General features: G+C 35.7%; 1 protein-coding gene across 2 annotated transcripts in view; it reads left to right on the top strand.

Moving 5' to 3' along the window:
• The window catches only part of LOC132110718 (polypeptide N-acetylgalactosaminyltransferase 2-like), a 67,514-nt gene that overhangs the window by 25,763 nt on the left and 24,831 nt on the right, over positions 1 to 16,920 (top strand). For both annotated transcript variants that reach the window (XM_059517552.1, XM_059517554.1), the window contains exons 2-3: positions 11,335 to 11,422; positions 14,378 to 14,531. In XM_059517552.1, coding sequence (XP_059373535.1) covers positions 11,335 to 11,422; positions 14,378 to 14,531 — 242 coding nt within the window. The remainder of the gene's footprint in view (positions 1 to 11,334; positions 11,423 to 14,377; positions 14,532 to 16,920) is intronic.

Raw genomic sequence — 16,920 nt, forward strand, 5'->3', positions numbered from 1 at the left:
CCGTGGTTTAATTATGGAATTTGTAGTAAAAATAAATACAAGTGGTAATTAATTTGCCAAGGTTAAACCTGCATGGTGTAAAATGGTTGAAGATGATTAACAGTTGCAAATTAACATTCATTAGAAATTTATAAAAGTAATCAAAATGTACTCAAAAGTAATTAGTTACATTACTTTATTAAAGTAATTAAAAAAGTTACACTACTATTACATTTTAAATAGGGTAACTTGTAATCTGTAACCTATTACATTTCCAAAGTAACCTTCCCTACACTGATTATAATAGAGAGGCGCTGCTGTCAGTGGCTTTTCACTGAGCTCTGTATAATGCTGATGCATCAGAAATAAATTCAGGCTGACAGTCACTGGCAGTTTGATATGTAGCATGTTTTTGTAATTCAAGTGTATCAGAACAGAAGTGATTGTTTCTTTAATAGAAAATATCATGTTGGCATTTCACTTATTCTGTAATGATGCTTTGATGGGTTTTTTTAGTGGTGACACTTTGATTAGCATTTGTGTTTTCATTTAGCTTCTACTGTACAACTACTAAATCATATTCAGTGCCACAGTGTAACTTTATTCATTAATACATTGTTTAGCTGCATGCTTTCTTGGATTGCAGAGATGCCCTTTACCAAGACCTAAACCAATGCTATAAATGTGCAGGATGTTGCCATTTAGCAGTTTCTTTTCATCCAAAGCAATTTAGAGCAGACCTCTTGCTGAGACCCCTCAGGAACCTGAAGTTAACAGCTTTGTTCAGTGGCACAACTGTGGGAAGAACTCAGCACTGAACAATAACTGTGATCCAGAGCCAGTCGACAGAAATTTAACTAATTTGAAATGCATAGACGTTATTGTGCATTCTATTATTGTAAATATTGTAAAAAAAAAAAATTGTTCTTTGTTAAATATGGCAGCAGAGACACTAGTAATCTACTGTAATTATATGGTATGAATACTGTGAAATTGCTTTACAGTGTACGTATTACCATAAAAACAAAATACAGTATATTCCTTTTTTTCAGTAAAATACTGGCAGCAGAGATGCCAGCAATAAACTGTTATTCTGCGGTATTAATACTGTGACATTAATAAACAGCCATTTACTCTAAATAAATAAAAATACACACATGTACATGTTTCTGTGATTTATTTTATTTACTGTACACTCTTAAAAAAGTCAAAAAGGAACCCTAAAATTAAAAGTTCCTCGCATATATTCCTGTAATGAGCGCCAACAACAAGGACAAGCAAAGACTTACTTGTACCCAAACTCCTGTGGAACGTTCAGAACCTTTGGCCTTTAAATGAACATTGCATTGCATACTACTGTACAAAACCATAATACATAAATACAGTAGATTAGTGTTGAAAATGGGCTGTAAATTAACAGCAGTTGCTTACCTTAAATTATTTCCCAGAATGGATTGTTTTCTACATTATATTACGGTTGTAATTGAAAACACACAATGCTGTCAGAATTTTTTTTTTTTTACAATGCATTTTTGTATAAAACCTGTATTTTTCATAAAATAAACCTTTTTTTTCTGGCACATAAAAATACATTTTACAAATATTTTTTCTTTATATTAAATGTGTCGTCTCATGTTTTTTGTTTTGGGACAAGTCAAATTTGTAACTCTTTGACCTGACCTCTTCAGCGCCCTTATTATTAAACCAGTAGTGTTTGTTTTAGCAGCCACATCTTTATTCATTGGCTTGCACTGGCACGCATGCAACTTTGAATATTGTAATGCTGTGAGTCTTGTCGAATTCTTGCTTGAGTTAAATATTCTGGAAGGACACCTTAATTGTACCACCGTGGAGATGATTTTCTCTCTTGAGTAAGATTTGACGATGCTCTCCCTGTTCAGCTCTTTAATTTCTCTTCACAGTCTTCAAACGGAGAGGCTCTGAATTTTAAGCAAATAGAGTTGTCTGGATTTCTCTGTGCAAACCCTTATCAGCACTGGCATTTTAGCTACTTGATTGGGGTTTTGTGTACTTGGAGACTCTGAGTGTGTAAAATTAGCCTTCATTCAGCCACACTAACCTGACGGGTCTTGGTCAAATCCACTCACAGGTTCTAAGCGGCTCTCCTGCAGTGGGATGATGGGAATGAGGCTGTGGCCATGGGCTGTCAGTGCAAACAGGGTGCCGTGGTTGATCTCTTGGCAGGTAATTGCAGTAATTCTGTGATGCTGGGCTTGATTAGCAAGCTCTTTGTGGGTGGGAGAACAGAAGTTTTGGCTCTTCAAAGCATCTGTGCTCTGGCCAGGTGCTCTTCATTAGTTATCAGCCCTGGGCAGCATGCTAATGGTTTTTCCTCATTCCGTCAGAGTTACCAAGCATTGCTAATTAGGAATGGGTTCTCGATGGTTGACTAGTCATCCAACAACCAACTAGTAGATTAGTGAAGTGGTGTAATTTAATTTATTTTTCTGAAGCGAGCTGGGATTCTTTTTATTAGTATACCTACATTTTTAATATCTAATATATATTAATTCATATATACACTGTAAAAAAAATCCGTAAAATTAAGAAAAAAAAAAAGCCCAGCAGCTTTGGTTGCCAGAATTCTACTGTAAAAAAAATCTGGTAGGTTTTAGGTTTTACAGTTTTACATTAAATTTACAGTTAAATACCGTAATTTCATTAACTGATATAATGTTAATATACCAACCTATTGAAGTACTGAAATCTGTTTTGTACCTTTTGTAATACACTGATAACTACCAAAAGCAGGTGGTGATGAGAAAGTCACGTGATGAACCAAAGTCCATCACAAGCAGCAGTTATTTAAAAGAAAAAACATCAAATTCAAACAAAATTTTAAATGCAATGCAAAGAATTCTGGGAACATAAGTTTACGGTTAAAGTTTACAAAATTTAAATTAAATTTTACTGGAAAAATTACTGTTAACCATTTAAAGGTACAGGTTGTATGACCTGCCACGAGAGGGCGCACTACCAAAACAATAAAAATTGGGTTGTGTGATGACGCTAAGGAGGAGCTTGGAATGATGGGATTTGTTGTCTTCTACCCAACCGCTGACAGCCATCAATCAGACGGAAAGATAAATCATGGATTTAACGCGAGTTCAACGATTTGTGCGAGTAGATTACATAAAAGGAAATGCAAAGACACGATCAGACGCGTCCTCGTGTGGGTCTATAGGCGCGATGACCCGCTTTTAGCGTGTATGCCCCATGATACTTACTTGTTGATCGTTATAATAGCTTACATTATTTGTAAAGATACGAATCAAAACAAGTCACCTGTCGAGTAAAACACAAGCGAGATCGGCATCTCTTTCTAGTTGAAGTTTGTCGCATAACTCTCTCCATCTAGAAAATTCAATACCGATATTGATCCTCGCTCTTTCTCTCCTGTCCCAAACTCTTCTTTGGTCGTTTGGTTTGCCTGTACGTTTGTTTACGGGAGCTGTCCTTGTCGACAGAACCAGCAGCAGACGGTAAACAGTAATTATGTTCCATAAATAAGTAACACAATCCACCATAAAACGTGCAAGAAGAAGTAAATAAGGAACTGGCTGAAGCAATCTAGTGGTTTGTTGGAAGCTATATACTACTACTATATTTGTCCACGACGCTGTTGTCATGTGGTTTCTACATCAGTTAAGGCGGTAACAAAGGGGAACTAACGTCATTGACAGGCGACTAGGCCTACACTGCCCCGTGTAACTGTTTAGAATGGGAATTTTCTCATGATTTACAAGTAGTTGAAAACATTAGCGATATTGTTAGTAATCAGCTGGACAAAATATATAATACTAGTGGTTTTTGTATCTTATAATATCTTACAAATTGTACCTTCAACAGGTTTCTACTGTAGCATTTTCACATTTGCAGCAGTCTTGCTGTTTGATTAGTGTTTTTTTTCTCTAATAAATAATAACAAACGATAATGATATACTGTAAACAAACTCTTTCTTTAATTCTTTTTCTAGAAAATTCTATTTTTTTACTTTATGCCCCCCCCCCCACACACACACAAAATGATCACAAAGAACAAATGAAAAAAAAAAAGAAAGTTATTGTATAAAAAAAAAAAAAAAAAAGTGTTTTAAGTAAACAAATATATCTGGATAGATAGTGTCACATCATTGACGTAAACAAAAAAAGTTTATTTTTTTCGTATCTATAGAAATAACTATAAATCTAATTACACTTTCTCCTCTAGCAGAGAGCAGTTGTTGAACTAAGTTTTCAGCATGCTTGACTGTTTCAGTTGCCTTTGTTCCATCTAGTGTCTCAGCTTGTGTGTTATTGCATATTTCAGAGTGTAAGCTGGAGGAGTTGCACTGCCTTCTTAGGACTTTTATTTTAATATTTTTATAATATATATATATATATATATATATATATATATATATATATATATATATATATATATATATATATATATATATATATATATGTGTGTATATATATATATATATATATATATATATATATATATATATATATATATATATGTGTGTGTGTGTGTGTGTTTTAAGTTCGCCACACCTAGTCTAATGTTGTAAATCCAGCACAATGTAATTATAAGAGCTCCCAGCCAACTTTTTAGCCAGCATGCAAAGAGTATGGGTTGGCTTCAGCAAACACGAAAGTATGTCTCATGCCAATGATGCAAATTTTGGGAGCTAGAGTTTCAAATTCAGATCCAAAGATCTAGCATAATACATTACAGTCTACGCAGACGATGCAGCCCAAGCCTTATTACCTGAAAAGGAGAGAAAAGAAGTCTGTTTTTTACTTTATAAACCACCACCATACGCCCCATCACTGTGTCTGTCTTGGCATGATGCAAAACTCTGCGACTGAGGCTTAGTCATTAATAAACATCTGTTGAACTATTATTATCTTTTGTAATAGCAATTTCCAAATTCTGTTATTGGTTTCAAGATAAAAAATTGAGAGCTTTTTTAGGAGCTAGTACAAACATTATGTAATCGGCCAAGTAAGAGCAGTGTACAAACAATGGACCAGCTGTCCCACCATTATGCTTAATGCAGTTATAACCGTATGACATTAGTACAATGGAAAATTCTTGTGAAATTCTTCGAAAGTGTCATGAAGGAAACTGTTGATTTAAGCATAAGTCATATTGAAAAGGAACAGCTTCTGGTCTTCTTTGAAGGTCCACCTAGAGATAAAAGAAACATTTGGTTAGAAACTGATGAGACATGCATGCTTCATAAAGCAGTGATGCAATTCACCGAGTCATCAATGAGTCAATGGCATAGTTTGTATTTAAAGGTACAGTAACACACCTTAGGTACCAGATTTAGTTGGAGCCAGAGTGCTTGTGTGGTCTGACATATAATACTGTTATGTTTAAAAGTTAGGGGTCAGTAAGACATTCAATAATATTTCTATATAAAATAATCTTTTGAACTTTCTATTAATCAAAGAAAAAGAATCTATCTTGGTTTCAACAAAAGCTTTGTAAACCGTTTCCCGCTAGAAATGTTTCTTGAGCACCAAATAAGTGTTTTAGAATCATTTCTGAAGGATCATGTGACACTGAAGACTGGAGTAATACTGCTGAAAATTCACAGAAATAAATTAAATTTTAAAATATATTCAAATAGAAAACGGTTCTTTTAATTGTAATATTATTTTACACTGTTACTGTTGTTCTGTATTTGTATTAAGTAAATGCAGCCTGGGTCAGCAGAAGAGACTTTTCAAAAACATTAAAAAAAAAAAACCTTTTGAACAGTAGTGTATACCAGATTGTTGTTTTTAGTAAATGGCCCTCTGTGTTTATGTGTCTCTTATATTCAACTCTGGTATAATTGTCATTGGCTCAGAGACTTTATTGCATTTAGTCAAATTAAATATAAAAATATAGTCACTATGAGATGGTACACTACCGATTTGATGATTCAGTTCTTGGGGCACTGTAAGATTCTTAAATACAGTATATTAAATATGGGAAGTAATTTTGTGATGCTTTATGTGATGAGTAGTTCTTTCCCTAATAAAAGACACGGAGTCAGTCCTGTACTTTCTCCCCCACAATATTTCAATTAATTGTGATTTTAATTTAGCATCTGGAATACATATGGAGAAAAGAAGTGAGAAATACTTGTATAACATAGGATTCTGCTTCTGGGCTTGCAGTTTGTCGAAATGAAGCCGACTTGGCTTATACCACAAAACAAGTTAAGTGCGTTTGGTACATGTGCACTAGATTCAGTTATTTTGTATGATTTAATTAGATTAAAATAATTAAAGTAAGCCCAGTTTTCCAAATTGTCCAACTTAACAAATTTTTTTTTGTATATAGATTTTTCTGTACGCATTTATGTACGAATCCAATAATCCTTTCATGTCATGGAAATAAAATGGCTAATTAAATCAGCTTTCATTTTGGTTAATTTTGTAGGCTGACGATTTGAGAATGCCACACAGCTTATAAAAAATGTAAGAAGTTTTGAAATGGTGGACAGATTACAAAACCCTTCCTCAGTTTTAGTCTTTATTAAATTACAACTTACGCCAAACCCCCGCCGTCTTCATCAGAACTTAGAATCAATTTTATTCCTCTGTCAACTCTAAGATGAAGGTTTCCCATCACTGATCAAATTGAATCTTTAATTAAGCTCTGTTTCACCTGCTTGCAGTCAGAGGCCAGATGTGACTCATTTCATTCCCAGTTCACAGTATGACTGCAAGTCATACACACTCAGACACATGATGGAATGACACAGCTGGACAGAAAAAAAGCAGAGCAGAGCAAACCTCTTTGCCACAAAAACAACAGTTTAGGTCTGTCCATTACAGAGCCTTCTTTATAAGGTGAAATCACTTCTAGTTTTAATTTTCTTTGTTAATTTTTAAAGGCACCAGTGGACACTAAACAAAAGGACCAGTTTACCCAAAAATGAAGAAATTTCAATATTTACACAACCTCATGTCGAAGCACTGTAGTATTCCAAGCTTTGTGAAGCCATGTGTGCCATCTGAAATCTTAGTTGTACATTTTGGTTGAGCTGAACTTCAGAAATGTATTAATACTTAATCGAACTGATACATTGAAAACCTTTGCCAAGTTCTCAGATAATGTTGCTTCTATCATGAACATACTATGGAGATCTATTGTATGCCAAATGTAAAGATTTTCAGTGAATAACAATTTAAGGTTTGTTCTGTTCATAATACAGTGCCTACTTTTGTGCTTTTTAAAATACTTTTATGGTGCATTACAATTTTTGGAGCTCGAAATTAATCTAAAGAAACTTTTCCACTGTTTAGAACATTTAGTGCAATGTAAAGATTTGATGGCTATTAAAGGTTCTTACAAATTAAAAAAACTGTTCTCCCTTCCATGACAGCTACATGTCATGGAGTAAAACATTTGCATAATTTCCGACTGTTTTACGTTGGCTGGCAGTGAACAACTTTGGCCCCAACCTCAAACACTGTGGCTTGTTCATGTGGTAAACATCATGTTGAGATGACGCCGTGTCCCACACTGTGAAAGTAAATTTGTTGTATTTTCCCTGCCGAAAGATGAGGCTGCAAAGAATCAGTTGTTAAAATTATTTTTTTCTACTGTACCAAAGCAGTACAAGCCCAATCTTTTTTGTGTGTTTCCATCATTTTACTGACGACCGCTTCTCTAATCTCGGGGAGATCAACACGGGATTCAAAAAATGCTTGCTCTTACCCAGTTTATTTGGACCAGCTGCTCCACTGAATAACAACCTGTAAGTATGATCAATAATAGACCTTTATATTTTGGGCCATCTGACCAATTAGAGCAGAGAAGACTCACGAAAAGAGAGAATGAATCTTAGAACTGCTCCGAACAATTTGTTTGAGAATCATTGAAAAATGAGATATTAAATGCAAAAAATGAGAAAACAAAAGCATTTTTGTAACTTGCATGCATGTAAACCTTTTGTAGGAGGCTCCTAAAACAATATAAGAAAAGTTTAAAAATGGCATAATCGGGGCTCTTTAAGAGTCTACATGATGTCAACCGATACAAACATGCAGAGAAAACCTAGCTGGGCACAGCTGAATGTAGAGATTCAAAGAGCAGCTTGGAGCAGTATGCTAGAATGCATTAAATCTGTCCTCACCTGTGCAGTCAATAAGCTTCCCACCCAACAGTCAGTGGTTAAAGTAATGTGCTGATTCCCTTGCTAAATATGTTACATTTTGAAATAAATGAAAGATGTCTGTTAATTGTTTCAGTCTTCCTGTCTTGGCAGCACAGAGTAGACTTAACAAGATTATATTAGGAAATGTCAAGCGATATTTGTATTTTGAAGCAGTTTTTACCGCATTTAATATTTTGCCCTCACATATGGGTTTGTCAAAACGTAAGACGTTGTGCATTGAGCTGTGATGAAAAATGTTTTTGATTTGTTTTAACACCCAACCATGGATTGCAAGTGTGTGCCCTGCTCCTGTTGTAAACACAGCACTGTGGAAACCCATTTGTTCCACCCTGTAGCGCACAGTAATGAAGGGATAAAATAGTCATTTTATTTTGTGCTGAGGTGAATTGCATCTTCTACACGTTCCTTCCTGGCAGCTGATGATAACAGCGGTCGCTTGCGTAAAACATGTTACTCACAGAGATGCCATCCTCCCCTAATTTCTGCCTAAAGATTTTTAAATTAAAGGTTTTAATGATTGATGATGCTTCCTGTTCATGAATTTACTTTCTAGCATTGACCTTGTCATCATAACAGATTGGAGTTTAAATATGGCAACCAGTGAATTGACCAAAGAAGTGTTAAGAACTTAAGGAACATCATCATTTTTCTGTAGTTTTGCAATGAATGGGGTTTCTCACATTTGAAGGATGCATGAATTTATCCGTTAAAATTAGGTGCTTTAGGAAATTTTGATTTTGAAATATTTCTTAATATTTGATTTAAAAAATATTGCGAATTTTTTTTTTTGCAACCGTTTCAAAAAAGCACTCTAAATATTGTTTTAATTAGTGATTTAAAGCAATAACCTCAACATGAAAATGGTCAGTCAAATATTTTTTGTTATTGCAGTATCTTATATTGCAGTATCTGGTAACACGGAATGGTTCATCTTGATACCGTATAAACTACAGAAAAAATGGAAAAAACTTGACTTGTCCTCTGCCATACTGTAGAAAAGATCCAAGTTGATGTTACTTCAGGTGTAACAATTTTAGGGAATGTTTACCTTATATTATAATTTTTAACCTCTTTAAACAGACACAATTAAAATACATTTTACTACAATTAACTGACTATCAGCAGAGAATTGAAAATCAGCAGAATGTACATAGATTGCAAATTTTGTTTGTTCTGAGTGCTAAACTTGGTTATCTGGCATGTCATTGGCAGCGGCTCGTAATAGGTGATAAGCTGCAGAAGAAGACCAGCTGCTGAAGGGAAACTCTTGTGAAGCTTGGTTGGATGTTCTTCTGTTCTCAGCATTCTCTCACACCTGCTCCCTCGCCCTGCTGACCCAAGAGCCAGAATTCCCTATATGAAACACAATCTGGGTCAGTGAAAATTCTGGCTTTGCTTGAATATTCACCAAAGGTGTCATGGTGTTATTTTATCAGTGGGAATTCTAACATATTACTTGTTTTATATTAAAATCATTGATCCTTTCAGTGGCTCTAACATATTTGACACTGAATAGTTGATCTTCTTTTGTTTTTATGAGGGTCCTTTTGCTGACATTTTTATTTGAAACACTAACACTTAATATATGTGTATTAAATATTCACAGAGGCACATGGTTTTAATCCTCAGTCATGTTTTCCTAGGCTTGTGGACCAGACACTGGTCCAAGTGGGCTTTGGAAGTGGCTCCGCTAGCCCAGTCTGCCCTGCATGTCCAGACTGCACATTTATTTACTGCTAACCTTGGCAGAGGGTCGGTGTGAATTATTACTAGCTCTGTTTTGTCGTGTGGATGCTTGCTACTTATGGGCTTGGCCTTGACACGATTGACAGAATACCTGTATTTTCCAACATTTGTTATCAAGGAAGCTGAAATGAACTGACTGTTTTGTTGATGCCAGATCCTCCTGTAGACTGGGTTATCTTCACCATCTTTATGTTGGCTCATGTGCCCTGGTTTTGTGGGAATTGTGTCTGCTTAAGATTTCTTCTTGCGTTCATGGTCTGTTTGGTTTTCACAATACACAACTTTCTGTAGTTGGTACCAGTAGCAGTGGAATTTCATGATTTTTGATAGCAATTTAGATGCTGTAGCAATAAAATATGCTGAGGAAGATGAACATACTCCTTGTATAAAAGGTGTATATATATATATACTCACTCCTCCATGTTCGGTTACATACTGCTAATAATAAAATGTGGTGAAGGGAAAGAATAATAATAGCTTTGTGTCTAAAGATTATAGACTAGTCCAAAAGACTCACAGAACTCAAGGAAAAATCATCAGAAAGCACTCAAAATGGACTTTAATGAACATTTTTTTTTTTTTTACAAAACAGGGCCTCGGGTTTCCTGCTTGTCACTGAAATTACCGTAATCTTCATAATAGGCAAACAGTTATTTTCATTCATCTTTCTTGAACGTTGTGACAGCATTTGGGCACTAAATTGTTGTAGCTGGTGTTTGGTACTAATAATACTGTGAAAAGACTTTGTATAATTAAAATTTTACTTTTTAGCATTGATTTTTGACTTCCTTGCTCTGTAGTGAATATTAATTAGGGCCTACTCTTAATGAGGAATGTGTTCATATAAAAAAATACCTGTTATTTCATTTTGTTGAAGCAAACAAAATACAGATGTCCATCACTGGCATCTGTATTTGGCAAGCTTGTTCTTTTAAAAGAAGATTATAGTTGTTTTTAAAATGATTTTTTAAAAAGAGTTTTTTCCCACCTCAGTTGATTATCTGCTACTAGAATTTCCCTTAAAAGAAAATGAGTGGATATGATCAAATTCGCCAGGAGAAGAGATAAACAGCACAAGCTCCTGTTCATGAGATCCGTGGTTACTACAGCAACAGACTGAAATGAACTTTATTCATTATTAAAATGGGATTAATTCAATGTACTGTAAAATAAATTAGATTTGAAGTAATCTCGAGTTTTTAGGTTTGGACTAATTTGGCAAACTATCTTCTGGATGAAGAAAAATGTCAGATCAGGGTACTATGAATGATTTACTGCAGTACCAAAGTCAGCCACAGATTTACTACAACAGCCGTGGCCATTTGCTCTTTGGTTACTCTTTAATTTGTTGTTCAATTACCATTTCAACCCATGCATTATGCCTTTTTGCTCATGATCTGTTCTTCTCTTCTGGCAGGATGACTGGAGTGGCATTAATTCAAACAGAATTCAATCACACAGCAATGCTGATGACAAAGCCCATAGCCTAGAGACCCTTCCTCCAGGTAAGAACCAACCTGACAACCCATGTGCATAATCAGCTCATGTCAGGATTAGTCCGCTCTCATAATTCAAGATTTCTTTTTCCGTCCCAGATGAATAATGGAGCGTTTTGTTCTCAGGGAAATGCTCAAAGACGGACTTTAATGAACAGCTTGAACAAAACAGGGCATCAGGTTTTTCTTCTCCCGTAAACAGAACTAAACCTGAGGTTTGCTGCAGAAGTTGGTGTTGAACATTTCACTTGAGGGCAACTAAAAATGCAAGAGAGTGACTTTATGACTGGCCTGAAGACAAGAACTCAGTGTCTTCACTCTTCATTCCCTTCTGGAAATGTATTCCTTTGTGATCCAACTGAACTGGGCTGCTTAATACATTAAGCCTTAGATATTAACATATGCTTTTTATAGACTTCCTGCATTAAAAGCAGTATTGTAGTAAGGTTGTGAATGCATTATTTATTTAGCTCATTAGATGTCATGTCATGCAATAGCTCTGGAACTGAGGTCCAAGGAGAGCTGTTCTATTAAATTGGTCATAAACATCAGATTACATTTCATGTGTCGTTGCATGCCATACGATATGTTTCCTGTCTGTTGTTGTTCTCCCAGGTGCTGTTTCAGGGAATCATCAGTAGTTTCTTGTCTCCCTGTGTTACTCTTGTAACCTAGGTCACCCAAAAGATTTCCATCAAGTAGAACAGTCACCCAGGAGTACCAGATTTCATCTGTAATAATTAAGAGAACAGATTTAAAGTGATAGTGTGCCTAAAATTGCCATCTGCTCAGTCTTACATTGTTCCTGATTGTTTTTTCCCCCTCCTCCTTTCACAGAACATGGACATAAAAACAGGAGAACTAAATTGGTGTTTCTCAGTGTTCTCAGATGTTTTTCTCAGATGTCTCTGTAATTTTTAGTCTTAAATGTATATTAAATTTTGCAACCCAGCATTGATGTATGTGCTCACTCTGGGCAGGATTGTGGAATGGATCACATTACTGTGTGTAGTATTTCGACCTGGAAATAGGTGATGTTCACATTCTTCCTCCCACTCCCCAGCTAAAAGTGCATGCTGCGTGTCAGAGAGCACTTTGTCTAGAATTTTGCACTGTCAAGTGAAGTGTGGAGGTCGCACCTGAGACACTCTGTTCTCCTTTGAGCAGCTAATTAGTCTGATGACAGCCCCTACAGTTCTCTGCCGTGGGACAAGCTATCGACCATGCACAAGTAGGGTTTGTATTTTGTATGAGTGTTTTAGTGGTGTTGTACGTTATATTGGAAGTGCCAGACTTTGATTCTTTACTCTTGCTTTCTGTGGGCATCGTTTTGGCCTAAATTACAAACCTGAGCTCATGAGATGACATTTTTCAAATTTTTCTGTCCCAGCTATCGCAGAAGGCCAACTTTTACATTGTGGGACAGGGCTGTTATAAATGTGTCTGTCAAACTTTGGTGGATGAGTGCATTTGGTGTATTGCAGTTCAGGAATATTAACCTCAGCTTTCATTAACCTATGCGTCCTATATTACATCACTGTTGTGCACAGTGTGTAACGTTGATCTATTGGCGTCTATGCATTTTGATTTATCGGTCTTGTATTTTACAAAAAGAAAAGTGGCAGTATTTTTTGCTGATGAAAGTTTAACTTTTGAATTGCCCCAAAAGGCTTTAACAGAAACTCTTCATCTGCTTAAATAAATCTTTTATGCTGTCTTTGCATGTTCAACACGATTAGTTGGCAGTATTGAGCACACCATTAAAAGGTATATTTAATACCTTTCATGGACATTTATGGGTTTCATATTGTTGACAAATGATCACTGGTTATTACACTTCAGAGTATTTGGTTTCACTTAAAGAATTCTGGTTTGGAACCATTGGCCAAAATAAATGGACAAGGGTACACATTCTATCACAAAACAGAACTTATATTGTTGATTTCAAAATATATTGCTGGCCTTTATGAATTTCCTCAAGTCTGCATAATGTACCCTTACTTGAAATTCATACTGTAATGATTCTTTTTTTATCCACTAAAACGATTTTAAAATATATATTAAAAATGCATTTTAAAGACAACAACAATAATTAATTTGTTAAAGTCTTTGAAATGTTGTCTTTTGTTCATTAACAATTCCCATGGCTATGGTCTTGGCCTTTGAGTTGAAGTAAGCGTTCTGCTGGATAGCTGGGATCAGTGTCATGAAATTCTAACTCAGGTTGGTCCAATTATAATGCAGAAGACGCTTGCCTTTGCTAAATTAAATGCTTTTAGTCTTTCGTAATGATAGATAACAATCAAATTCTGCCAGAAGTTTCTGAGGTCTAAGTATCTTCCCAGCCATCTCTGCCATTCAATTCAATGAAAACGGCGACTGCTGCCATGTTACTGTAGGAGGTGACTAACATCAAAATGGAAAAACAGCATTTTTTGTTGAGAGGGAAAGCTAAGCTTGTGGTTGGGAAATCATTTAAACGCAGATTGTTATGGAATGGCTCCATTTGGCAGATATCCTGATGTATTATCATTTGGAAAATGTCTTTGACAGATTCACCTGAGTTGTAATCAACTAAAGATGTCTAGACAGCCCTTTCACGTTTTTTTTGGCAACTGTGATTTATATTGTAATAATGGGAAGCAGTGCATTCAGGATTTTTGTCTTTGCTAAAAGATATGCTTCTAAGAAACATGAGTATTTCATTCAAAAACACACAGTACACATTTGTTCTTTGTATTATAGTGTTTAAATTTATCTTTGGAAATGTACTTACTGACTATTATTCAGTTGGAAAGTAGCTAACTCATACAGTATGTTAAAATGATCAATCCACAGCATTTGATTCATTCATTCAGAAATGGCAAGAAAACAATTTATTGTTTTGTTTTTTGTTTCAATGATTTAGATGTCCTGTTTACTCAGACATCCAATGTTTAATCATCCGTTTGTCACATTTTTCAGGTAAGGTTAGGTGGCAGGACTTTGACCAGGACCTGTACGTGGGAGCTACAGCGGTGAGACCAGGGCAGGATCCCTACGCCCGCAACAAGTTCAACCAGGTTGAGAGTGACAAACTCAGAATGGACCGCAGTGTCCCTGACACCAGGCATGACCAGTAAGTCCCAGTCGAGTTTTTAGCTCAACTCATTCATTTAAAGTGCCCCTAATATGCCATTTTTTTTAAGGTTCCTAATATTGTTTAGGAATCTCCTACAATAGGTTTACTGCATGCAAGGTCAATTAATGCTTCAGTTTTCTCAAAATATGCTTTTAATTTCATCTAATATTTCATTAATTTGTTTGAAGCAGTTCTAAGAACTATTGGTCAACCGCGTACAGCATTTGTCGGAAACGATACGCCCATTGCCATAGTTCTGATTTTTGAACTCAAAAGAAAATATAAACATCTATTATTGATCATACTTACAGGTTGTTATTCAGTGGAGCAGCTGGTCCAAATAAACTGGGTAATGAGCCATCTTTGAAGAGCAAGCATTTTGTGAATCCCGTGTTGATCTCCCCGAGATTAGAGAAGCAGTCGTCAGTAAAATGATGGAAACACACAAAAAAGATTGGGCTTGTACTGCTTTGGTACAGTGGAAATTTTAACCACTGATTCTTTGCAGCCTCATCTTTTGGCAGGGAAAATACAACAAATTTACTTTCACAGTGTGGGACACGGCGTCTTCTCAACATGATGTTAACCACATGAACAAGCCACAGTGTTTGAGGGTGGGGTCAAAGTTGTTCACTGACAGCCAACGTAAAACATAGTCGGAGATTATGCAAATGTGTTATTCCGTGACATGTAGCCGTCAGGGAAGTGGGATTCGAATTCTTTCTTTCGGGAGACTATAACTTTATTTGTAGTGCACTTTCAGCTTTACAACTTTGAAGATTGTTTACATTCATTTAAAGTTACATGACACATTGCATGAATGACAGTATTTGAAATGGCATAATCGGAGCACTTTTAAAGGGGTCATGAACTGAGAAATCAAAATTCCCTTGGTCTTTTGACATATGAGATTATTGTACAATGAAAACATCCTGTAAGTTTCAGAATTCAAAACTTTCTTGATAGTCTAAAAACAGCTTATATTGAAGCAGATCTGTCAAAATGACAGGTTGTGGAATGTGCCACTTTATGACGTATAAGTGTGACCAAACACCGCCTCCGCAGAAGCCTCAACGCCTGCTTCTATATCACTGCCTGTTTAGCCCCGCCCACCGATTAATAACTAAATAACAAGATCGGCAAATGCAGGTCTACACAGAAGTCAAACAATAAAGATGACTCTGAAGACAAGAAATGTTGTGCAGTGCCAAGTTTGCAGCGCCTTCCTTCTGATCCCAACATTAGGAAAGAGTGGATGAAGTTTATTTTTCAATGAAGTTCCAGACCACATCAGTAAGAACTTGGTCCTTTGTTCACTTCATTTTACCGTGGATTTGTTTACAAACAAGGCACAATTCGACACGGGATTTTCAGAAAGATTGAAACTATAAGACGATGCTGTGCAACGACTGTATATAGGATCCGACAGTAATGTCGCACCACACAAGTGTGATTAACTGTTTTTATTATGTGATCACTAATGCTTTGTCTGTTATTACAGATCATTTTATATGTTCTGAGTATTTATGTTTTTTTTAACCAAAAACACACCATTTAAGAGGGATATAGGCTGTCAAACATACACAACTGTTATCCAGTTATACCAGTGGGCATTTACTTCCAAGTCTACAATCTGCCACACCATTCAAACAGATTGTAGGGGTCAACACAGGACTGAACACCCGTTGGGGGGGGTCAAAACAGGACAGAGAATAGTCTATTACTTTTAAAATGAATTTTTTTTAATGTAAAAATCTTAACATTATAAGTGTTGCTCAGGGAATGGAAAATAATTTTCTCCTGAGTGGGCATCTGAAGGAATGTCATATTTGCTGACGACACAAATAGGAATATCTGGGCACTCATTTTTTCCTCTCATAAATTGGCCTCTCACCACTCTCTGGATCAAATAATGTGTTGCACATATTTAGCAAAACCGTTCAGTTTGTACAGGTTTAGTGTTAAATGCTGTTAGATATCCACATTGTTTTCCATCACCAGTTTAATGTACTGCACCATTTTTTTCTTTTTTCTTTTTTTAAAAAAAATAAAAGGTCTGTAAAGGTTTTGAGTTCTTGGGCTACTTTTTGATGTTAGAAAAATGCTCGACCACCCACACTTACACCTCAGCAATGCCTTTTTCAGTGCTCACCAACCCGGTAATAAAATTACATTAGTACTGTTATTTTTTATCAATTGAATATATCCTTGCTGAATAAGAGTATTAATTTATTTCAAAACAAAGTAATCGTACTGACTGCAAACTTTTGAATGAAATCACATTCAGTTATGAACGTGATATTGCATAGCTTGTCAGTGTTAGTGTTTTTATTAATGCCTTCTAAATTTTTGTTAATACAGCACATAGCACTTGTCAACTACATGA

This window comes from Carassius carassius, chromosome 30, assembly GCF_963082965.1.
Source record: "Carassius carassius chromosome 30, fCarCar2.1, whole genome shotgun sequence".
Classification (NCBI taxonomy): domain Eukaryota; kingdom Metazoa; phylum Chordata; class Actinopteri; order Cypriniformes; family Cyprinidae; genus Carassius; species Carassius carassius.